The 22,688-nt window shown below is 48.8% G+C and overlaps 7 protein-coding genes and 4 non-coding genes across 14 annotated transcripts; 6 read left to right on the top strand and 5 right to left on the bottom strand.

The window, feature by feature from the left end:
- Positions 1 to 396: 396 nt before the first annotated feature.
- On the top strand, positions 397 to 6,391 carry FOXG_04350 (DNA helicase INO80; the record flags this gene model as incomplete). Its single annotated transcript, XM_018382344.1, has 3 exons — positions 397 to 1,152; positions 1,502 to 1,804; positions 1,856 to 6,391. 3 exons carry the CDS (start codon positions 397 to 399, stop codon positions 6,389 to 6,391), a joined length of 5,595 nt encoding a protein of 1,864 aa, XP_018239041.1.
- A 534-nt stretch (positions 6,392 to 6,925) lies between these two features.
- Positions 6,926 to 7,019, top strand: FOXG_18809. Its single transcript has one exon. It is a non-coding gene; the product is annotated as a tRNA-Glu (tRNA).
- Positions 7,020 to 8,346: 1,327 nt separating this feature from the next.
- On the top strand, positions 8,347 to 8,436 carry FOXG_18808. The gene has a single exon. It is a non-coding gene; the product is annotated as a tRNA-Glu (tRNA).
- A 934-nt stretch (positions 8,437 to 9,370) lies between these two features.
- FOXG_18807 lies at positions 9,371 to 9,467 on the bottom strand. Its single transcript has one exon. It is a non-coding gene; the product is annotated as a tRNA-Glu (tRNA).
- A 466-nt stretch (positions 9,468 to 9,933) lies between these two features.
- FOXG_18806 lies at positions 9,934 to 10,024 on the bottom strand. Its single transcript has one exon. It is a non-coding gene; the product is annotated as a tRNA-Glu (tRNA).
- Positions 10,025 to 11,084: 1,060 nt separating this feature from the next.
- FOXG_18805 (uncharacterized protein) lies at positions 11,085 to 12,280 on the top strand. The gene is made up of 2 exons (XM_018398947.1): positions 11,085 to 11,225; positions 11,271 to 12,280. The coding sequence occupies exons 1-2, from the start codon at positions 11,180 to 11,182 to the stop codon at positions 11,690 to 11,692; spliced, it is 468 nt and encodes a 155-aa protein (XP_018239040.1). The 5' UTR covers positions 11,085 to 11,179; the 3' UTR covers positions 11,693 to 12,280.
- On the bottom strand, positions 12,241 to 15,068 carry FOXG_04348 (uncharacterized protein). Of its 2 annotated transcripts, XM_018382343.1 has the most exons (3): positions 14,398 to 15,068; positions 13,331 to 14,329; positions 12,241 to 13,257 (listed from the first exon to the last, which is right to left on the bottom strand). In XM_018382343.1, the coding sequence occupies exons 2-3, from the start codon at positions 14,151 to 14,153 to the stop codon at positions 12,572 to 12,574; spliced, it is 1,509 nt and encodes a 502-aa protein (XP_018239039.1). In that variant the 5' UTR covers positions 14,154 to 14,329; positions 14,398 to 15,068; the 3' UTR covers positions 12,241 to 12,571. The 2 variants fall into 2 exon arrangements, with proteins under 2 accessions (XP_018239039.1, XP_018239038.1); XM_018382342.1 differs by having other exon boundaries at positions 13,331 to 15,068.
- Positions 15,069 to 15,151: 83 nt separating this feature from the next.
- Positions 15,152 to 18,118, top strand: FOXG_04347 (sterol O-acyltransferase). The gene is made up of 4 exons (XM_018382341.1): positions 15,152 to 15,823; positions 15,870 to 17,472; positions 17,525 to 17,812; positions 18,055 to 18,118. The coding sequence occupies exons 1-3, from the start codon at positions 15,630 to 15,632 to the stop codon at positions 17,549 to 17,551; spliced, it is 1,824 nt and encodes a 607-aa protein (XP_018239037.1). The 5' UTR covers positions 15,152 to 15,629; the 3' UTR covers positions 17,552 to 17,812; positions 18,055 to 18,118.
- FOXG_04346 (molecular chaperone HtpG) lies at positions 17,892 to 20,903 on the bottom strand. Of its 3 annotated transcripts, XM_018382339.1 has the most exons (3): positions 20,715 to 20,903; positions 20,085 to 20,369; positions 17,892 to 20,033 (listed from the first exon to the last, which is right to left on the bottom strand). In XM_018382339.1, exons 2-3 carry the CDS (start codon positions 20,340 to 20,342, stop codon positions 18,189 to 18,191), a joined length of 2,103 nt encoding a protein of 700 aa, XP_018239035.1. In that variant the 5' UTR covers positions 20,343 to 20,369; positions 20,715 to 20,903; the 3' UTR covers positions 17,892 to 18,188. The 3 variants fall into 3 exon arrangements, with proteins under 3 accessions (XP_018239035.1, XP_018239036.1, XP_018239034.1); XM_018382340.1 differs by having other exon boundaries at positions 17,892 to 20,369; XM_018382338.1 differs by lacking the exon at positions 20,715 to 20,903 and having other exon boundaries at positions 20,085 to 20,714.
- Positions 20,904 to 20,924: 21 nt separating this feature from the next.
- Positions 20,925 to 21,167, top strand: FOXG_18804 (uncharacterized protein; the record flags this gene model as incomplete). The annotated part of the gene is made up of 2 exons (XM_018398946.1): positions 20,925 to 21,082; positions 21,137 to 21,167. The coding sequence occupies 2 exons, from the start codon at positions 20,925 to 20,927 to the stop codon at positions 21,165 to 21,167; spliced, it is 189 nt and encodes a 62-aa protein (XP_018239033.1).
- A 1,032-nt stretch (positions 21,168 to 22,199) lies between these two features.
- FOXG_04345 (uncharacterized protein) lies at positions 22,200 to 22,688 on the bottom strand. Its single transcript, XM_018382337.1, has one exon. It carries the CDS (start codon positions 22,526 to 22,528, stop codon positions 22,340 to 22,342), a length of 189 nt encoding a protein of 62 aa, XP_018239032.1. The 5' UTR covers positions 22,529 to 22,688; the 3' UTR covers positions 22,200 to 22,339.

The raw sequence follows: 22,688 nt of genomic DNA, 5'->3' as shown, positions 1-22,688 counted from the left end.
CTTGCCTTGGATTGGGGCTCAACCTAGACCTGACATTGTCGCGATCCATCACAATCCATCGTTTTCATCCCACACGTACCTCTGTCGCAGTTCGCTGCATCACCGACCGCGACTTGCGAATCGCATCGCATCGCAACTCAACCTGCAACGCAACGCAACGCAACGTAACGATTCCTCACACAGCCTCGCGTGCGCATCGCGAAACTCTGATTGATCGACTGCGCATCCTGTACTGGACACATTAACCCCCCAAAACCGTCGTCGCATTGTTGCTTGTCGAGCACATGGGTTCTCAAGCTTGATTACCATCGGCCGTCCGACTATAACACACTCCCTGCTCTCTCGGGTGTTTAGCTTTGTTCTGTCTGCCATTCAGGCGCTAGACCATCAATCACCATGGATCAGAACGGCTATAACTCCTCGGTGCTGCAGCGGCCACCACATAGAGAAGATGGTGGAGATGATGACCGAGACTCCCGTCCGCATCACCATCATCATCACCACCATCATCACCATCACCACAACAATAGGCGCGACGGTGACTCAGCTGGACCTGGGCCTATAGTTGGAGAAACGGCGACAGCCTCATCGAATGCAGGCGGCGCGAATGTGCATCAGCACTCCACCTTTAGCCTGCGCTCACCCAAGTCAGAATACCGTCCTCCTCCCTTTACATCTCCCAACGGCCATAGCCATAGTCATAGCCACAGCCATCAAAACACTCCAAGTGCCGGCCATTCCCTTCAATCCCCGCCTCGTCCAGCATTGCCCAATCCCTACATGTCATCGTCCACGGGCGCACCCGGCGGCCCCGTCGCTCCATCACTTCCACCTCCTGTAGGCCTCAACTCATCATCACCTGGATCGTCAGCAGCAGGACTTCATCAGCAGCAGCATCATCGTCAACCTCCAGCACCACCGCCTGCTGGTCCTCCGCCCGTGTCGCCGCTGCACCCTCCTGTTGCATACTACCCTCCCGGGTCGAACCACGACATTTATATACCGCGTGAAACCAAACCTGCATCGCGAGGTTTTTACGACCCTACAACTGATACAACGAAGGAAAGTCGAGTTTCTGACGCGGCGACGCCTGGAGCCTCCTGGCACAACGCCAACGCCAACGCCAACGCGCCCCCGGTTGGCACTCCAAAGGTAAGGGGGGCAAATCCACTCTTTTTTTGTCTTTGACTCTCGTCTCGTCTCGCCCGGACACGATTTGATTGATTGCACCCGACGTCCCTTGATTTTCCTCTTCCCCATCATCCTTCAATTCTATCTTGATCATCGAGATCTTCACCCATCACGCCCAGGCCATCAATGCCTGTTCCCTTCCCTTACTCTTATCAAGCTTAATTTCCCGTCAAACTGTCACTATCGCAACACCTTTTAATTTCATCATCACCCTTAACTCCGTCGCACAACATCCTTCTGCTCCGACCAAGACCTAAATAACCACAAAGCTTGCTGACGTGGAGCTAATTTTTCTTTTCTTACACAACAGACTCGCGATCCGTACCCTTATTCGCAATCTGCCGAACAAAGTACTCCTTCATATTACAACGGCTCTTATACATCTCCACGAGATCCATCATACAGTCGACCGCGAAGTCCAGTGTCACATTCGCATCAGAATCCACCAGCTGGATCTCTCAGCCCTCCGGGGCGACAACCTCTACTCGCTTCTCCAAGTGCGAGACATGGTGCTACGGCCAACATGACTTCTTCTACTAACGGGGCTTCTGCCCTTACACCTTACAAGTCTGATCTTGCAGCTCCATCGCCACCAAAGCCGGCATCGGCAAGCGTAGGTGCTAACCAATATACAGAATGTTCATTTGTACTAATACCATTGCAGACATCAAGAGCAAACCCAATGTCTTTTGACAGCATCCTCTCTAGCTCTGAGCCCGCTCGAAAACCTAAAGAACAATCTCCTCTGATTTCACGAGAAGTCGAACCAGAAATCAAGCAAGAGCGAGATTCTAGACGTGATCGAGAACCGAAGCACGACTCGCGGGAATCAAAGCAGACAAAACGCTCCCTAGAGCCCGAAGCGGATCACGACACAGAGGTGGAAAAAGATGTCGAGACTGAGCCCGAACCTTTCCCTGGTAGAGACAAAGAAAGAGAGCCTCCTGTCAAGAAGCGAGGAGGTCGAAAGTCAACAAAAGGCCGTGCTTCTGATATTCGAGATGCCGCTACGCCTAAGAATGGTCGCAGATTATCGATCAAGAAGGAATCGCCAACACCTCGACTTCCCGCTAAGCGACAAGCAAATGGCCTGCCCAAGCCAAAGACTTGGTCAGCAGAAATGGAGAAGAAGATTCAGAACGCTGAGACACAGATTGACAACAGAGCTTCAAATCTGGAACCCGATGAATTTGATCAGCAGCAATACAAGGAGCGAGCTCAGAAGCGACGACGCGTAATGGATCAACTCGACCTGGAACATGGTCTCTCCCGGCGTGCCGCTTTTGCGACTTCAACCGGCAAGAAGCTCGTACTCCATGCAGAGCTCGGTAAACGACGCTATGACGATGTGTTCTACGACGAAGCACTCCATGAGGTCCGCGAACAAGAAGTTTACGCCGAAAAGGAGCGCAAGAAGGATATGCAGCGCAAGCGACGTCGTGAGAAGTCAATGGCTGTTACCATGGAGCAGAAAGAGGCAGCTCTGGCTCGCGCCGAGGCTGCTGAAGACGAAACCGAACGGCAGAAACATCTTCGAGATGCTGAACGCGCCAGTAAGAAGGCACAGCAGACGAAACTCATTCTCCAGAAGGGTATCAAGGGTCCTGCCCGTAATTTGGAGCTTAACCTGGAGGGTGGCACTATGTCTTCATTCCAGGCTTCTGATGTGGAATCTGGGGAAGCAGGTACACCATCTGGCAAGCGAAAGGGCAAGGGTCGTAGCGGACCCCGTCTCAAGAAGTCCAAGGAGCAAAAGCAAGCCGAAAAGGATTCTGCTGAGGCTGCCCAAGCTGCTCTCGATGCTGGAGAGGAACTCCCAACCAAAGAAGAGAACCGCGTTCGAATCAAGATCAAGAAATCCAAGAAAGATCCTTCTGCTGAGACGGAGAAAGACAAGGACGACGGCGATAAGACCGAAGACGAGCCTGTCGAGAAGAAAAGCAAGAAGAACAAAGACAAAGACAAGGAGAAGGTCGATGACATTCCCGACAACGAGAAGCGGTTCATGTCTAAGGGCTACAATCAAATTTACGACCAGATTTGGCGAGATATGGCTCGTAAAGATGTCAACAAGACCTTCAAGCTTGCCGTGGACTCTTATGCCACAAAAGCCTCAAATCTTAAAAAGACAGCCATCTTGGCATCGAAGGAAGCAAAGCGCTGGCAATTACGGACAAACAAGGGTACCAAAGATCTCCAAGCTCGAGCAAAGCGTGTTATGCGTGACATGATGGGCTTTTGGAAGCGTAACGAGCGAGAAGAACGAGATCTCCGCAAGGCTGCTGAGAAGCAGGAGATCGAGAATGCCCGAAAAGAAGAAGCCGACCGTGAGGCCGCCCGTCAAAAGAGAAAGCTTAACTTCCTTATCTCGCAAACTGAGCTGTATTCTCACTTTATCGGCAAGAAGATCAAGACTGATGAGGTGGAACGAAGTACCGACAACCCGGATGTCGCCAAGGACGCCCATCAGATTGACCAGCAGAAACTCGACATCGATGAGCCGACAGGACCAGTCACTGGTAAGGTTACCAACTTCGAGAACCTTGACTTCGAGGAGGGCAGCGAAGAGGCTCTCCGTGCTGCTGCTATGGCCAATGCTCAGAATGCCATCGCTGAGGCGCAGAAGAAGGCCCGTGACTTCAACAACCAGGGTCTTGACATGGATGAAGAGGGCGAGATGAACTTCCAGAACCCCACAGGGCTGGGCGACGTCGAGATCGAACAACCGAAGCTTATCAATGCCCAACTCAAGGAATACCAGCTCAAGGGTCTCAACTGGCTTGTCAATTTGTACGAGCAGGGTATCAACGGCATTTTGGCAGACGAAATGGGTCTCGGAAAGACTGTTCAGTCCATCTCCGTCATGGCTTACCTGGCTGAGAAGCACGACATTTGGGGACCCTTCCTTGTTGTTGCTCCTGCTTCTACTCTGCACAACTGGCAGCAGGAAATTGCCAAGTTCGTCCCCGAGTTCAAAATTCTTCCATACTGGGGTGGCGCCAATGACCGAAAGGTTCTCCGAAAGTTCTGGGATCGCAAGCACACGACATATCGAAAGGACGCCCCTTTCCACGTTTGTGTTACTTCGTATCAGCTGGTCGTGTCTGATGTGGCCTACTTCCAGAAGATGAGATGGCAATACATGATTCTTGATGAAGCCCAAGCCATCAAGAGTTCTCAAAGTTCTCGATGGAAGGCATTACTCAACTTCCACTGCCGAAACCGCTTGCTTCTCACTGGTACACCCATCCAGAACAACATGCAAGAACTTTGGGCACTTCTCCATTTCATCATGCCGTCGCTCTTCGACTCACACGACGAATTCAGCGAATGGTTCTCCAAGGATATTGAGTCTCACGCACAAAGTAATACCAAGCTTAACGAGGACCAGCTCAAGCGTCTGCACATGATTCTCAAGCCTTTCATGCTTCGTCGTGTCAAGAAGCATGTGCAGAAGGAGCTCGGTGACAAGATTGAGATGGATATCTTCTGTGATCTCACTTACAGACAACGCGCGTATTACAGTAATCTTCGAAACCAGATTAACATTATGGATCTCGTCGAAAAGGCTACCATGGGCGATGACCAAGATTCAGGTACACTAATGAACTTGGTCATGCAGTTCCGAAAGGTCTGTAACCATCCCGATCTCTTCGAGCGCGCCGAGGTCAATTCACCATTTGCTTGCGCCTACTTTGCCGAGACCGCGTCTTTCGTCCGTGAGGGTAGCGAAGTTGCCGTGGGTTATTCAAGTCGCAACTTGATTGAATACGAGCTTCCCCGCCTTATCTGGAGAAAAGGAGGCCGAATCAACAAGGCGGGCCCGGATAGTCAAGTTGCAGGCTGGAAGAACCAGGCACTGAACCACATGATGAATGTCTGGAGCCCAGATAACATCCGCGAGAGCTGTGATGGATCAAAGGCATTCTCGTGGCTTAGGTTTGCTGACACTTCTCCTTATGAGGCTTATGAGGCCACTCACCAAAGCCTGATTGTCCGAGCTGCCAAGGAGCTTCAGAAACGCGACAGACTTGGATACATGAACGTGGCCTACAGCGACACTGAGGATCAGAACTACACTCCCGCCCATGCCCTGTTCCAGATTCGGGCGCGACAGAACCGAAAGCCTCTAGCGGACATCACCAGTGAAGGCATCTTGACCCAGCTGATGAATGTCGCTCAATCAGACTACAACGAGTCTGGTCTTGGCCGTCTGGAACCCGCTGGTAGACCTCGCGCTTCAGCACCTCCAATCCAGGTGTCTTGCCGCAGTTGGGGCTCTGAGGCCGAACGCAGCGAAGCTCTGTTTAATGCACCAATCCGCAAGATTCTCTATGGCCCTACCGTCTTTGAGGAGAAGGCTCTCGTGGAGAAGAAGCTTCCCATAGAGTTATGGCCCACTCGCGAGATGCTGCCTAAGCCTGATCATGAGAAGAAGGGCTTCACTAATATCTCTGTTCCTTCCATGCGGCGCTTTGTTACTGACAGTGGTAAGCTGGCTAAGCTTGATGAACTTCTGTTCAAGCTCAAGAGTGAGGGTCATCGTGTACTCCTGTACTTCCAGATGACTCGCATGATTGACATGATGGAAGAGTATTTGACGTACCGCAACTACAAGTACTGTCGACTGGATGGTTCTACCAAGCTGGAAGATCGACGAGACACCGTGCACGACTTCCAGACTCGTCCCGAGATCTTCATCTTCCTTCTGTCTACTCGCGCTGGTGGTCTTGGTATCAACCTTACATCCGCCGATACTGTCATCTTCTACGACTCCGATTGGAACCCGACCATCGATTCGCAAGCCATGGATCGAGCACATCGTCTGGGCCAGACCAAGCAGGTCACAGTCTATCGTCTCATCACGCGCGGCACAATCGAAGAGCGCATCCGTAAGAGAGCAATGCAGAAGGAAGAGGTTCAACGTGTCGTCATCCAGGGTGGTGGTGCAAGCGTTGATTTCTCTGGCCGTCGTGCTCCCGAGAACCGCAACCGTGATATTGCTATGTGGCTTGCGGATGATGAGCAAGCTGAGATGATCGAGCGCCGCGAAAAGGAGCTTCTTGAATCAGGCGAGCTTGAGAAGCAGCAAAAGAAAAAGGGTGGCAAGCGACGCAAGGCCGAGAATACGGCCAGTCTGGATGAGATGTATCATGAAGGTGAGCATAACAGTCCAATTGAATCTTTGATTCTAAGCTAACACATCTCAGGCGAGGGTAACTTTGACGATGGATCCAAGGGCCTATCTGGTACAGCAACACCAGCTACCGCAGCCACACCTGGCGACAGCGACAGCAAAGGCAAGAAGGGTAGAAAGGGGACAAAGCGAGCCAAGACGGCGAAGCAAAGATTAGCGATTGCTGATGGTATGATGGAGTAAGGGATGTCAACAGCGTCAACTAGCAACGCTTGTAATATCAAACGCCAGACTTAGAGCCGCATAGGCTCACGGGAAGACGAAGGGAGTTATTCAAGTTATTCATGTATCTGCTACGTTACTTTTTCTTTTTCTTGTTGTCATGGCGAAGGAACCGTCAATAGGGGGAGTTGGAAGTGAAAATGCCGATAAATTATAGCAGGGCAGCAAAGCATCGTCTTGGAACAAAGGCATGTATTATTACTATAGACGGAGGGCAACAAAGTATATGTGTCTGTCATGCGTGTGTGTGTGTCTGTGTTTCTGTTGGTGCTGTGTGCATGAGTCGCGATAGCGTTGCCCACTTCAACAATCACATCCGGTATGGTGTAGTGGCTAACATTTCGCGCTCTCATCTTCAAGCTGAGGGATTAGTACCGCGGAGCCCAGGGTTCGATTCCCTGTACCGGAGTCTATATCTTTTGCTGATGTTGGTGATTTCTTTTTGCTAGTTGCTGCGATTAATGAGGATGGAGATCTGGTGGGTTGGGTGCTGGAGCGATCATCAGACTGTTGTTGCTGTTTGTCTGGCTTGTGTCTAGCTATATTTATTATTTATATATTAACAGTACTGGTATAATATATTAGAGGCAAGAGATAGGATTGTCCAGAGGGTTGTGTTAGTTAAGCTTGGTAACGATGGATGAACTAAGGAAGCGAGAATGACAACTTGTAAATAGGTGGGTGTGAGTGAGCAGCTTATATACCCATAACAACTACTACCAAAAGCATGGGAGCTTTATCATCGGGATTGGTTATTTGGGATAGTGGTCGTGGTTGGTTTTATATAGTTCTCTGGTCTGCTAGCGCGTTGTCGCTATTGCTTCATCTCCAAGTCAAGTTCTTATCCCAGCGTTGTTCTGTCTCCTGTCTTATACTGATCTACGTAACCAATTTGGGCCCTTGCCAACGGGCTGTAAATACGGTGCATATGCAACACTTCAAATAATGGTACTTTCCCTCATACATGTTCATGTGTTCAACTAATTGCATGTTGTGTTGAGCTTATTGAGAACTTATTTGGCAGACCTCCCCGATGTCACTCGTTGATCACCGATTACTCAATTAAGGGGGATAAAATATTGCATTGATTTTCGAACTCTTAAAGCTGACACTGGATGGTCATGTGTCTCATTAACATGGCCGCAAGAAAATCATGCTCTTCGGGTCAAAGACATGCTATAGTTGCTGAAAACATTCATGGCCAAAACATCGTCTTCGAGTACCTATGATATGACACTCAGAAATGATAGCACCAGTGAACATAAACAGAAGCAATATCCCAACCATATTCACTTCCATCAATCTATACTCACTAATCTATATCTACATAAGAATTGCAAAGCATTCATTTTCAAGCAGTTCTGCATGCACAAACTAACGTAAACCGCTATTTGAATCGTGACATGGCAACACAGTCGCTCGATATAGAACTGGTCATGAATATCTTTCCACATACCCGGTCGTATCATAATTCGAAACCTCTATTGGCCGGAATCAGGATCAACAACTTGTGAGTGTCACTTGCATAGGCGTGCTGGCTACTTGCGACTGCCCTATATCCACATGTAACGCCGCGTGCGACGATCGATCACTGTATGTTGCATTTGAGTGTTGCAAAGACGCAACAGCCAGCTGCCAGCGGAGACGAAATCTAGTTGTTACGCCCATCCAGCAGCCCATCCAGCACCACCATGCTGTTCTCGCCCGATTGGAAGTCGAAACTTCAACAAATCATTTCCGGTATGGTGTAGTGGCTAACATTTCGCGCTCTCAAAATCTGAGGGATTAGTTCCGCGGAGCCCAGGGTTCGATTCCCTGTACCGGAGTTCTTCATCTTTTGCTTCTCTTTGATAGATTCCTCTGTAAGGAGCACGAAGAGAGATATCTTTTTGGTGGTGAATGTGCAGGACTGGCGAAACAAGAAGGATGGAAGTGATATAGATACATTGGGGTAAATAGTATCTAAAACGCTTGTTTATAATAAAGCTGGAGAATAATCGGTTACAGGCAGACTTTGTTTGGTATCTGCTTTTGTAGAAAATGGGCCGCTGGAGAGGTGTCTTCCGTAAGAACCAGGCGATAACGAAATGACAGATGAACCAAGTCCGCGGATGGATAGGGGCCTAAGGAAAATGTACCGGCATTGACGTTTAAGGACATAGACATGTTGCCTCTTTCCAGGACTGCAATGTCCTGTGCTATAACGGTGGCCATGTGTGTAGTATGTGTTAGGAGAAAGCTCGAGTATACGAAGATTTAGCATTTCGGTTCAATTGAGGAATACCAATTTCTGCAGTTTGGCAAATCCAGGGGACAGAGACTCTGCTTGCTATTAATACTGTAAGAAGACTAACGTTGATTATGCTTCGCGATGAATACTGAGCCTCGCGAGGAGCGAATTGAATGAAGGACAGGCTCCTTATGGACATAACTCTGGGTTGAAAGACAGAGTGAAGCACTACTTCCAGGATAACTTCTGCTCAACAAGGGAGCCTGCAGGCCAGTAACTCCATGTAGTCGCGGATGCAGTCTGCATGCCACTTGCAAGTCATTTGTCATGTTAAGTAACATATTCGCGACTGGACGGAGTTGTAGAAAGATATAAACAGAGTTGCCAAACTCTCAGCCCGCTTGGACAAGAGCGCGAAGACCTCTAATAATATCAAAGGGGCCACAAACATAGGTTTCAAGGTGGCAGTCAATGATAGGACAGAGTACTTTCAGATGCAATAGCAAAAAGAGAAGATAAGCAAAAGCAAACTCCGGTACAGGGAATCGAACCCTGGGCTCCGCGGATCGAGGTGATTCTCCCTCATTGGATGAGAGCGCGAAATGTTAGCCACTACACCATACCGGAAATGATTGGTGGTTGATGGACGGAGGCTGAGGCAGGACAGCTAAGTCGCCGGGCTGCTGGATGGCAGGCAAATGCTCTTGCATGTGACATTGAGAGACAAGGAGGTCGAATAGTTGGGTGGTGAAGTTGATGGAGGAGTTGAGTTTGGAATTCGCACTCCGTAGTGGGGCAACAACTCAATTCATCAGCTCCGAAACATCACTACTCAGAACGGCAAGTCCTATTGCCATCACTTGCAAGGGTTACTTGCCTTGTTTCTTGCCCCTGATATAACAGCTCCTTCTTGCTCCTTTTATTTCTTCCTCTTCTCAGCATGTCCACGGCACCTCAATACCAGCTAGGTCTTTGCCAGCTTTATTCACCACTTGAACCAGAACGGTCGTTGTCTACCAATAAAAGAGATCATGACGCTGCCTGATACTTATTATCCCATCAGGGGGAGCTTACTGAAAACAGCAAAAAGAGACTCCGGTACAGGGAATCGAACCCTGGGCTCCGCGGTACTTGATCTCTCAGGTTATGAGAGCGCGAAATGTTAGCCACTACACCATACCGGATGATGCTGCTTATGATGCAGGGGTCTGAGAACGCCGTCTAGATCCGTCACTGCTGGATCATGCAGAACGCAGGTAGAGATTGTCATGTAATAGAGGTCATACTGATGCTGATAAAAGTCTCAAAAAACTGTCATAACTAGCTACTATCCTTGGAGACCTTTAGTATATAATTGAATTGTTACTACTGCCAGTTACGCAGCACATTCTTGTGTATAACCTCACCCCCAGCCTCGCACCATCTGCACCATCAAACAGACGAAGCCTAACATCTATGTTCATGGTCAGATGTAACACCTGAAGAGGCAATAGAATAGCCCTCAAGCTGAACAGCGTAGTCAACAGATTGGATCTCCAAGAACTGGCCCGATATATCGAAGAAACTACAAGCGGTTCACCAGGGTCTTCGTCTACTCGTAACGGAAAGACTGAACTCGTCGATCTTTTCCATGAAATTGCCACGAGATTCGGCGAGGACTTCGCGCAGAAGCGATCAAGTCATGGGGCAAAAGTTTGTGGTCTGAAGACCAGTTGTGAGACTTGACATAACCGCAGACACATGATCTGGGAATGAATGGGACGGAATGTAAACTCATTAAGAACTTTGTATCAGATGCCTCGGTTGGGGAGGTATTATTCGAAGATGCGAAATGTTTCCATCGACAGGTTACCACTGATGAGCAATTCAAGGAGAGCATGAACGACGCTGAGCTTCTCTAGAAATGAAAGTCCAGTTTTCATCGGGTAGGTGATATGATTTGTTGATAGTGGTTTATTGAGCTTCTGGAGTCCTGGAAATAATAGTAAGTTACTGGATAGCCTCATTGGATGCATTGGTAAGATGAGAAACATTACCAGTATCATATAGCCCGGCCCTTGGGTAACAGTAAATAAATCGTAGTTGTAGGTAAGGCAAGTTGCCTTAACACATTGTAAGTCGCGTAAGGGCTGGGTTATATGCCTTAGGCAGATAGGTCTTAGGATAAGTTTAGGATTAGGATATTTATGAGGCTGTGTTCAGTCGCTTCTTTCGCTTCCTCCTCTTTCTTCCCCATGCACCTCACTTTATCTCAACAACACATCTCTACACAAAGAAAATTAATATCAACTCAACAACCGCAGAACCTCTTGTAAAAGTTACTACACTAAAGCTTCACTATGTCTTCTAAAGCCATAGACTTGACTGGTGCCTCGCCACCGATAGGTAAGTCTGATGCTTTCTTTTATGCTTAAACTAACAATAGATCAGCAAGCATACCTTCTCATTCGGTAAAAAGAGAGCAGTCTCTACCTATAGCTACTGTCTCTAGGGAGCAAGTACCAGAGCAAAACTCCTACTTTCTATATAAGAAGGAGTGTCGTCTAGCCTGGATTAAGTACCTAGGTCTCCTGGGAAAGGTCAAGCTCCGTGAGGGCCCTGACAGGCTCCCATTTTTTATTGGGATGCCGCCCGAACACTTGACTTTCCAGGTCGATGCAGAAGGATTGGCTGTAATCCAGCAAACAGCAATGAGCGACCCCCGCAACTCGCTGATCACTCTGGGAACTGTTTTGAAGACCCTCCGAGACCGCCCTCGGCATACCCATATCGCATGGGATGCTGCCCAACAGAAGCTGGCCAATTCGCGTGCGCAGCTCAATGCTCCCATCATAAATCAAACGTTAATGTAGGCAATCAACGTTTTCATCGAAGATCGGGACCAAATCAAGCACTGGGAGAGCGCGAGCTCACGAAATCCCGTGATTCTCCTGCAATCGACTCAGGCATCATCCGGGCAGACTCCTGTGCACAAAGTGATTCAGTCTGCGATGAACCGTTTGGTCGGTATCAGAACTCAAGAAGACGACCCACCCAGTTGTCCTGGATATGTTCTCCCCATGGCCTCCTTCGAGAGGGCCGTAATGAATGCCGAGAAGGCGAAGGATGAGATCCAGCGCAGGCAATGGCTGACATGTCCCTACGCTCGCTGCGCAATTTTATGGACGCACAAAAGAACGAAGCAGTCATTGACAAAATGGTGGAGTTTCAAAAGCATTACGAAGCTTTGGCGGCTGTTGGCTCGAAGTGAGCAAGAAGGGCGAAGGTGGAAACGTGAGCAGCGGATTGCCTTTACCAAGCGGACGGAAATAGGGGAAATGATATTCTTGACATGGAGACGGAAGGGAGAGATATTTTGCTGCATTGATGGAACAGAATGAACGGTCGAGGGACAAAAAGGGGCTTACGAAAGTAGTTGAATTGATGATTGGAAGGCCATATCTTGATGCTGTGACGCTACCAGAAGTGCTAAATATCTCTTAACACTCGGTTAAGAGAGACGAAAACTTAGGACGTCTATCCTAAATGACATAAAGATTTAGGAAAGTTGAGTAGACCTTTAGACTACCTAACCTAAGTAATGTAGGCAGTAATATCTGACACCCTGGATCAAGGTCAGAAAATTTCTTGCTCCCTGATGACAGGCCTCTCCGCCTACACAGCCTCGCCATCTACCCAAATAGAGAGCAAACTTCCATTCTCAAGCACCAGGAGAACATACTTTAGAGTCTTTAGGCGTCCTCCATCCGGATCTGCCAGAGAGATGTAGGCTCAATAACCTGGCAAGGCAAGTTGAGATAGAAAATGGCGTCTCCATGAGATCTAATGATCTCCTGAAGGTGCTCATGCCTGACTCTGAGCTCCACCGAATGGAGCTTGGCAACACCCTCCCATGCCTCCAGGACTTGTCGGCTGATCTCCAGGTCCCAGGTTCCTCGCCAGGTAACATGGGCATAGTGCTTTGTCCTGGTATAGATGAAAGCACATGCTTTCCCTGTTCCCCCACTCCAGAGTGCCATGGTGGTCAGGTTCGGCATTCGCAGTAAGAACTTTGCTGCGGTGATAAGAAGGCTATCGATGCGACCCTTCTGTTCCTTTATATTTTGCAGAAGAAGACTTGATGTTAGGGATAGAGATTGCAGGTAATCCCATGTCCATTCTTCTTCGCAAGCCTTGAAGAAGTTCAGGGCATCGATAAAGAATGAGACGGCGAGTTCATTGAGTCTCAGACTTGTCTGAGCGATGCTCTTGGCATTGCCAGGGAGATTGAACTTCGACCAATGTATTGGAAGAATCGCGTAATAAGAATGATCTAAATCTTGACGGATGTTCTCTGTGAGGTATTGTTTGAAGTCCTGAAATAGGATTACTCTTTTGAGAGTCCTGGGCAAATGCATGCCAATCAATGCCGGATCCCCTATGAACAAGCTGGTTAGCATGATGGTTGATTCTCAGGAAGACAGCTTTCCCGTGTTGGGAGGTTCGCGTACATGGATACCGATAGGAATCTGTATATTTCTGGGGCCATGGTTCGTAAACCAAATCTGTGAGGCGGCTGAATTTGGACAGAAGTGATGCGAATTCGCGAGGACCAAGACGATGGCGGAATTGCCGACGGATCATGAAACGGGTAACTGCGTTGACATTGAGAATAGAATACGGAGGGCCATTCAGGTTGATAAGCCCAAATAGCCGCTTATTTGCGCTGATAGGGGGAGGTTTCACCCGGACACCATTTTCCCAACCATGCTTGGGGTCGTGCCAGTCACTATGCATCCCTTCCATAGGGATAACTGAGTCTCGGCTATAAGGAGCATCGTGCTCGTCGTTGAAACGAAAGTTCTTAAACCAGTGCTTCGAGTCACTAGCGGACGACGCGTTGAGTTCCAGCGTCAAGGGGCCTGTTGTGTTCCAAGTGCTGAGAATGGTCAAAAGCTTTGTAACCGCCTTACTCATAAGACGGTTATTTTTCTCCGCTATGGTGACAGCAAACTTATTCTTGCAAAGAGTGCACTTATATTCGGTCAGCTCAACATTGAGATAGATATGCCTCACAAGGTCTCTCTGTCGAACCACTGCTTGCTCAAAATCCTCTAAGCAAGATGGCCGAAGGTTCAGCTTGGCCATGTTTCTCGTTCCGATAACGCTTTGCCACTCTTTGGATACCGAGGCCAAAGCAGACCAGCGAGGATTTCTCTGATCGACTATCGTGTTTAGAATGTTACGGCGAATCTCTTGTGGTAGGTACGACCACCTGAGGCAGCCTGAGCTGCGAAGTCTCATTCTGTGCTGCTGGGTTGTTTGGTTAGCCATGATGAGAAGGTAATGAATGAGGAAACAAGAGGTCAGTCTCGTAAATCCATTATTTGTGAGAAAAGTTCTTCAGAGTAAACTTTTGTGTATTAAAGCTAAAGTGTACAGATTTAGGTTCACGGTACTTGTGATGAGTGCTATTGGTTTTGCTGTGAGATAGGGTTCAAAGGTGTAATCTAGAGAAGTGGTCAGTTCGACTCTGTTCGAATGCAACAGAGTAGCAAGGCGAGCTCTCCTATCTAACCATCTCAAAACCTCATACATATCGCCTCGAGAATCTGCTTGTAAATATAGTAGGTGCCTCGAAACTTAACCTGATGATTTGCGGGTGAGAAACCTCTCCAAGGGGCGGGAAATTATATGTCGGCCATGACCTCAACTGGGAATGGACCCTGCTCAGAACAATGAGTGTTTTCAAGGATGACAACTGTTAAAATGTGTAGGTCAATGATGGGATAAGTTGACGCTGTGATGCCGTAACCCAGTCTCATCTCCATCCAAATACCTTGGTATATAGAGGAAACACGCCAATATGATGGATGAATTGAGAAACATCCGAACGAGGGGTAAGCTCCAGTACAAGGATCACGATCCAAAACGAATGTCAGACCAGTCAACGTCAACCCTAGAACCGAGCTCTTGGCGAATAACGAGAAAGGATACGACTCGCGAATGCGAAAAACGAGGGTGGATGACGATACGTGATACGCGGACAGTCTCCAGTCAGTCCAGGTCAGCCTAGTAGGGATTGACTCCACTGGTCGAACAAGCAACTAAACAATAAGAGTATTCGCATTGAATAAGTCTGCCTAGAAATGATTGTTATACGAGTATAACGTATAACCGTATTGTAGTGCAGCCTATAAGATTGAGTAAGGGCTGAGGTTGAGTGCGTGCAGAAATGACGAAGGACCCGATGATCCATTGGATGTTACGTCATTTTATTGTAGTTGGAGTTAGGGGTTCAATTCACCTGAAAAAAAGGCAAGAGCTGTCATCAATTCGGCCCCCAGAACCGCTGACCACTGTATCCATCCGTAGCACAATATTTAAGTACCTTACTTACATCCACAAGAAAACAAGAAATAAGCTAAGAGCTCTTGGCTTCTACTACGTCGTTCCTTCCTTCTGCTCCTTATTTCAGGTTTATACCCGCATTCTCTCCCTCCTCTTCTTATCTGCCCTCTTTTCCTTATCATATCGTCTTGACGACAACGAAACCACGACGATTCAAGACAAGACCACTTTAGGGCATTTGCTGTCGTGTCTCACATTCTCAGACTAGAACGTCAAGACTTGACTCGTCTATTTTCGTCGCTTTCTGTTTCCGATTGTTTCGTCTTCTTCCGCGGGCGCCGAGTTGACACTACTGCCGAAACTCTATCTTCCTCTCCAGGGCGAGGTCGAATAAATCCTCATCATTTACCGCGACATCTACGACGAACATACGAACAAATACTATATACATTTACGAATATGAGCTCTTCAATAGATCCTCTTCCCAATGGGAATGGTCACGCAGGTGATCATGACCACGTTATACGCCCTCGACCGCGCAAACCCAAACATTCACAAGTCTCGGAGGTTCTTCGCATGTCAACAGCAGAAGATAGCGAGGGACATCTCATGCCTGATAACATGAGCACAGGAACTGCCAGTGGATTGACTAGGTATGCTCGAACCTCCAAATCTTGCGCTCAAGCTAATTGTATACAGTGGTCGCTCCACGCCCGTCCCAGAGAATGCGCCTCCATCCGTTAGAGTCCTCTCGACAGTTCGAAAGCAAACCCGCGCAGAGCAACGCCGCCGTATATTTCCCACGATCGAGTTCGCATCGCGTGTTAGTCATTTCGACCCCGAAAGCGACTACCGAGACTTCCATGGCTTCTTCAACCTCTTCTGGATTGGCCTTGCCATTATGGGTATCACCTCAATGCTACGCAACCTCAAAGATACCGGGTTTCCTCTAAGAGTACAAATATGGGGTCTCTTCACAGTCAAGCTCTGGCATCTTGCCATTGCCGATTTCCTTATGGTCGCAACGACCGCTGTTAGTCTGCCATTGAACCGTGCAGCTCGAAGTGCAAAGCCCGGTAGCTTTCTGTCCTGGGACAAGGGTGGAATAGCTATTCAGAGCGTCTACCAGGTCGCTTGGCTTTCTCTTTGGATTGTTGTGCCCTTTCACTTTGAATGGACCTGGACGTCGCAGGTATTCTTTCTCTTGCACACCATGGTACTACTGATGAAGATGCACTCATACGCTTTCTACAACGGACATTTGTCGCAGACGGAGAAGCGACTGCACGCTCTTGACAACCCCTTCTCGCCCCACGATCGACGACCAGCCTACCAATATCCATCCACCGACAGTCTCGCTAACGGCGAGGCTACTAGTTCTGGTAGCAAGAAGCGCCGTCGAAACCGTAGCAAGAAGCGACAACAAGCCAAGCGAAGCAACAGTGACGGCAACAAGAGCAACGAGGAGGTGGATGCTGTTAACAACAACCTTTTGGTACCCAGTCCTGTCGCGAGCGGTAACAACAGTGCCGACGAAGTCGATGAGTTACGAGAGGACCTTGCCCGTGAGCTTACGAGTCCCATTGGCAACGTTACGTACCCGAACAACCTCACCTGGTCCAACTACATGGACTATCTCCTCTGTCCAACACTCTGCTACGAGATCGAATATCCTCGAACATCCCGCATCAACTGGATTTCTCTTATTTCCAAGATCATCGCCACTTTTGGCTGCATTTTTCTCTTAACCATCATCTCAGAAGATTTCATTCTTCCCGTTCTTATCGATGCCTCAGAGCGCCTCGATGCGGTTCCCGCCGTTTCATCCCTTTCGGAGAAGTCGCTCATCCTAGCGGAGACCATCTCATGGCTTCTCTTCCCCTTTATGCTCACATTCCTCCTCGTTTTCCTCGTCATCTTTGAATACGTCCTCGGTGCGTTCGCTGAAATCACCTGCTTCGCCGATAGACATTTCTACTCTGACTGGTGGAACTCAACCGACTGGATGGAGTTCTCGCGCGAGTGGAACATCCCCGTGTATAGCTTCCTTCGACGCCACGTCTACAGTGCCTCTCGACCGCGCATCGGTAGAGGAGCTGCCACGGCCTTGACATTCCTCATCTCTGCTATTGGCCATGAGATCGTTATGGCATGTATCACCAAGAAGCTCCGTGGTTACGGCTTCGTGTGTCAGATGCTTCAACTACCCATCGTAATGCTCCAGCGTACGAGATGGGTCCGTGGTAAGAAGACCTTGAACAATGTCTGTTTCTGGGCATCAATGGTTCTCGGCCTCAGCATGGTAAGCCGCCACTCCCAACAATTATATTGACCCGTAACTAACAAATTCTTAGATCTGTGCTCTCTACGTTCTCGTATAGTCAAACTGGGCTCCAGAAGAGTATGCTGGTCATACTGAGCGCTTATCGCATATAACACCTGTACAATACCAACGATAGATACATACCCCATCTCAGTTCCGTCTTTCGATCCTGCACATATGGGCATAGAATTGGAAACGAGAAATGGACTAGTTAAAGAATGATTGGACTGCTTCCACATCCCACAAAGATAGATTATATACCCTCATAGTAACATTAATTTGAGTCATCGCGACAAGTCGCAACCAACACTACTATATGGTGAGCACATGTCCTCAGGAACGTTACCTCAACTCATCATTAAAGACAAAGTATCACCATTTTCGCAGAGGTAATGGAGGGACTTTTTAAGTAACTACTTCACACATTCACATCAGATTCAAGGACAAGACATTTGTTCTATACCATTTCCATTTCGCGTCTACTTCATCTCTCTCGTAATCATAGAGCTAACTAGAGTTACACCCCGTCCTCCTCTCAAAAGGACTGGGGAATTATGGCAGAATAAGCGGCTGCTCAAATCCGATAAGCCCGCATAAAAACCAGAAGACAGAAAAAAGACCTTGTTGCTCATAAAAACCGAAACCCTTCAACTCCATTGACTTTTTATGGTATCCCGTTTAGTGTGCATGGTCATTTAGTCAACCTCCTCCATGGCGCTGTCACCAGTGGCGGCGGCAGGGGCATCGGTGGCGGCATCAGCCTCAGCAGGGGCAGAGTCATCCTCCTCAATGTTGAGGCCGAGCTGGACAAGCTTGTGGATGCGGTCGGCGAAACCAGCGGGCTCGTCAATGGTGAAGCCAGAGACAAGGAGAGAGGTCTCGAAGAGAAGCTGGACGATGGACTTGACAGTGCGGTCGTTCTCGCCGTCAGTCTCAACCTTCTTCTTGAGCTCCTGGACGATAGGAGACTTGGGGGAGATCTCGAAGGTCTTCTTGGAAGACATGTAGCTGGACATGGAGGTGTCACGGAGAGCCTGAGCCTTCATGATACGCTCCATGTTAGCGGACCAACCAAACTGGCCAGTTCGGATAGCGCAAGGAGAGGTGCCGAGCTTGTGAGAGACGACAACCTTCTCGACCTTGTCACCAAGAACGTTCTTGAGGGCCTTGGCGAGGCTCTCGTACTCCTTCTCCTCAGCCTCACGGGCCTTCTTCTCATCCTCGGTCTCCTCGAGCTCGAAGTCCTTGGTGATGTCGACAAGCTTCTTGCCCTCGAACTCCTTGAGCTGAGTCATGGCGTACTCATCAATGGGGTCAACGAGGAAAAGAACCTCGAAGCCCTTCTCGCGGAGAGCGTCCAAGAAGGGAGACTTGGAGACAGCCTTGATGGATTCACCAGTGATGTAGTACATGTTGTTCTGGTGCTCAGGCATGCGGGTGACGTAGTCGGAGAGGGAGGTAAGCTCATCACCAGACTTGGTGGAGTTGAATCGGAGGAGCTTGGCGAGGATGGAGCGGTTCTGGGAGTCCTCGTGGATACCAAGCTTGAGGTTCTTGGAGAAGGCGCTGTAGAACTTGTCGAACTGCTCCTTGTCCTCAGCGATCTCCTGGAAGAGCTCAAGAGACTTCTTGACGATGTTCTTCTTGATGACCTTCATGATCTTGTTCTGCTGAAGAGTCTCACGAGACAGGTTAAGGGGAAGATCCTCAGAGTCGACAACACCCTTGACGAAGCCGAGCCACTCAGGGATGAGGTCGGTGGCATCATCAGTGATGAAGACACGTCGGACGTAGAGCTTGATGTTGTTCTTGGTCTTCTTGGTCTCGAAGAGATCGAAGGGAGCGCGCTTGGGAACGAAGAGGATAGCGCGGAACTCAAGCTGACCCTCAACGGAGAAGTGCTTGACAGCGAGGTGGTCCTCCCAATCGTTGGAGAGGGACTTGTAGAAGGAAGCATACTCCTCTTGGGAGATGTCCTGGGGGTTGCGAGTCCAGATGGGCTTCTGCTTGTTGAGCTCCTCCTCCTCGATCTTGGTCTCCTTGATCTTCTTGGTCTTGGGCTTCTTCTCCTCCTCATCATCATCGACCTCCTCGATCTTGGGCTTCTTGTCATCGCCCTCCTCGGGGACTTCCTCGGCCTCCTCATCAGGGACCTCCTTCTCGGTCTCTTTCTCGACGTGGAGGTAGATGGGGTATGAGATGAACTCGGAGTGCTTCTTGATGACCTCCTTGATCTTGCTCTCGTTCAGGTACTCGGTCTGCTCGTCCTTGAGGTGGAGGATGATAGCGGTACCACGGCCGAGGGGCTCACCCTCGGTGTCCTCAGTGATGGAGAAAGTACCACCAGCGGAAGACTCCCAGACATACTGCTCGTCATCGTTGTTCTTGGAGATGACACGGACCTGGTCGGCAACGAGGTAGGCGGAGTAGAAACCGACACCGAACTGACCAATCATGGAAACATCAGCGCCAGCAGTCAGGGCCTCCATGAACTGCTTGGTGCCGGATCGGGCAATAGTTCCCAGGTTGTTGACAAGGTCCTATCTAATGTTAGTATATGGCATTTATGTCTGATTGACATATCAACTTACAGCCTTGGTCATACCAATACCGGTATCCCGGATGGTGAGAGTCTTGTTGGCCTTGTCAGGGATGATGTCAATTCGGAGGTCCTTGCCAGAGTCGAGCTGGCTAGGGTCCGAGAGGGCCTTGTATCGGATCTTGTCGAGGGCATCTGAGGCGTTGGAGACAAGCTCTCGGAGGAAGATCTCCTTGTTGGAGTAGACGGTGTTGATGATAAGGGAGAGAAGCTGAGAGATCTCAGCCTGGAACTCGAAAGTCTCAGACATGGTGTCGGGTATCAAAGGGAATCGTGACTGTTGAGGAGAGTTAGTGATTGAAGGGAGAGAGGAATGAATTTATAGTTGTGAGGTTGAAAGTGCATGTCGGTGAGAGTGGGAGAGGGAAGTGTATGGAGGGGTTGAGAAGGCTCTAGAACTCGAGCTTCCTCGGCGGCCACTTGCTACTTTTCCAAGACCAGAAAATAGCGAATTCCACAAACATGAAGCTAGTGGAGGATTCTGAAGCTATTCAATTCAGGCTGGAAAAGTATCGGTGCAGCATATAACCACAAGGAAAACTCGAGGGGAGCTACGTGCAAGGCTGATGGATGGTGGGCATAGCGGGGGACAGTGACTCTGTCATGACAATCATGTACATACCTTGAGATATTCGTTACAAAAAGGAAAAAGCGGTTTGAGTCTCCTGTGAGAGAAAGGAGATAGAGAGAGGTATGCAAAGGCGAGAGAAAAAGATGAGAGATGTGTTGTTTGGAGAGAGAAGAAAGGTCGAAGAGGCAGGTACAAGAAAAATATGTAGTCGCGGCCGGCCCCTCCTTCCTTCCATTTGCTTCTGCCATTGTGAAGGGTTCCATGAGATTCTACGGCCAAAGAGCCCACCTAACACCTAGCGCCGCTACAGCTCCCTATCCCCCGCCTTCCGCTAGCTCCATCGCTGAGGTACCTTACCTTGCCTCACTTGAAGGCAACCACAGCAACCGTTTTGGCGGCAAGTGGCCAACACTGCTACAGTTTGCCTCTGATTCTGCCTGCACCTTTGCGGTCTGCTAACAATCTAGCCGTAGGTACCGGGCTAAGGGAGGCAATAAATCTTAGGCTCCTCGATCCCAAGCGACGAAAAACTTTAGGTAACTTAGCCTAAGCTTAGGAGACTCTTTACTGAGTTTATTTTGGCATCCTTTTCTAAACTCTCAAGTTTTTCTTGCTCCCTGAGGCAAGGTACATTGCTTACCCCAAAAAAGCACAAAGAGACCAGGAAGGAGGCAAAAATGAATGGATCAGTCTCGAGTGATTGGCCATTGTTTGCTAGACTCTTCCACGTTTCCCTTCACAAGCTCGACGTGCATCGCCCCAATGTCTATCTTTTGCGAATTCAGGTACCACAAATACAGCAGGCTATCCGAGTCAAACAATGGGCTATTGTGATTGTAGAAAACAGAGATTTCATTGATCTACATGAATCATACAAAAACTCAATCATGATGGCAAATACCTACAAATTTGTTAACGTAGACAAATTGCTCCAGAGCCTTATCGCCATGGATGGATCTTTGAACAACCCCTCATTCGAGGCTGAAAAAGACCCTTGTTCAAGTTCCTAGGCTTTCCATTTCAGAGTCCCACCGCTTCCGCTTTCTTACCCCAGCGAAAGTCACAACCCCTCGATCGAATCGAATCTTCTAGCCATACAAATCGACTGTTGCGTGTGCTGCCTAGGCATTACTTACAACGGCCAACTGTTTCAATTGAGGCCTACCCATCTACCAGCAGCCTAGTCGAAGTTCAAGACGTAGCTGTACTGAGCCCTTTTGTAATTTGTGTAGACCAATGAGATGCAATTGTTGAAAGCAAGGCTGAGTGTCACCGTACAGGCAGCAAATGCATCAAGCCGAGGTTGATCGGAAGGCAGATAGATTGTCTAGAATGAGCAAAATGCTCAGCTTCCATCAATCTTGGGTAAACTGTAGGCTTAATTGCTAAAACTGGATATTGTTTGTGGCTCTTCTGGTTTGTTCTTTGGCAGTTTGCCAATGGAGCATCAAGTGACCATGATATCCACCTCAAAACATCCAAGCGAGGAGCCAAACTTACACGCAATCCCACGGCATAAAATCGTTTGTTTCTATTCCAGAATATCCGTAATCTTTTATCATTGATCATGAATCTTCGAGAAACATGGTAACTCCGTGCTCTCCGCCAAACCTTGAATTCCCATGTTATACAGGGTACTATACACTCTAGCCAGCTTTTGATACAATCCCGCTCACTTACATCTCCAACACCACTCCAACCTCTCTATACCTTCTATCCGCATATACAAGTCCAAACTCCTCATCCTCCTCTTCTCCTACCCTCACCATCTCTACAACCTCCCCCACCACAATGACATGATCTCGTACTCTCAAGAGCCCTCCCTCTGGCGCATCTTTGAGTACCCTACACCGAAGGGCAAACATGACGCCGTCCTCTCTTAGTACGGGTGCTTCATCGTCTTCTTGGAATAAGCCAGTCCTTTGAATGCATTCCCTCCAACATTGCCTTTTGTAAAGTGACTCGCAACATTTGCACCCCGCTCATCCCCCGATAGCACGTGTACGTTGAATCCACCACTTGCTC

The sequence above is a fragment of the Fusarium oxysporum genome, chromosome 4 (genome assembly GCF_000149955.1).
Source record: "Fusarium oxysporum f. sp. lycopersici 4287 chromosome 4, whole genome shotgun sequence".
Classification (NCBI taxonomy): domain Eukaryota; kingdom Fungi; phylum Ascomycota; class Sordariomycetes; order Hypocreales; family Nectriaceae; genus Fusarium; species Fusarium oxysporum.
The sequence above is the reverse complement of the archived record's forward strand: the minus strand, read 5'-3'. Positions and strand labels throughout refer to the sequence as shown.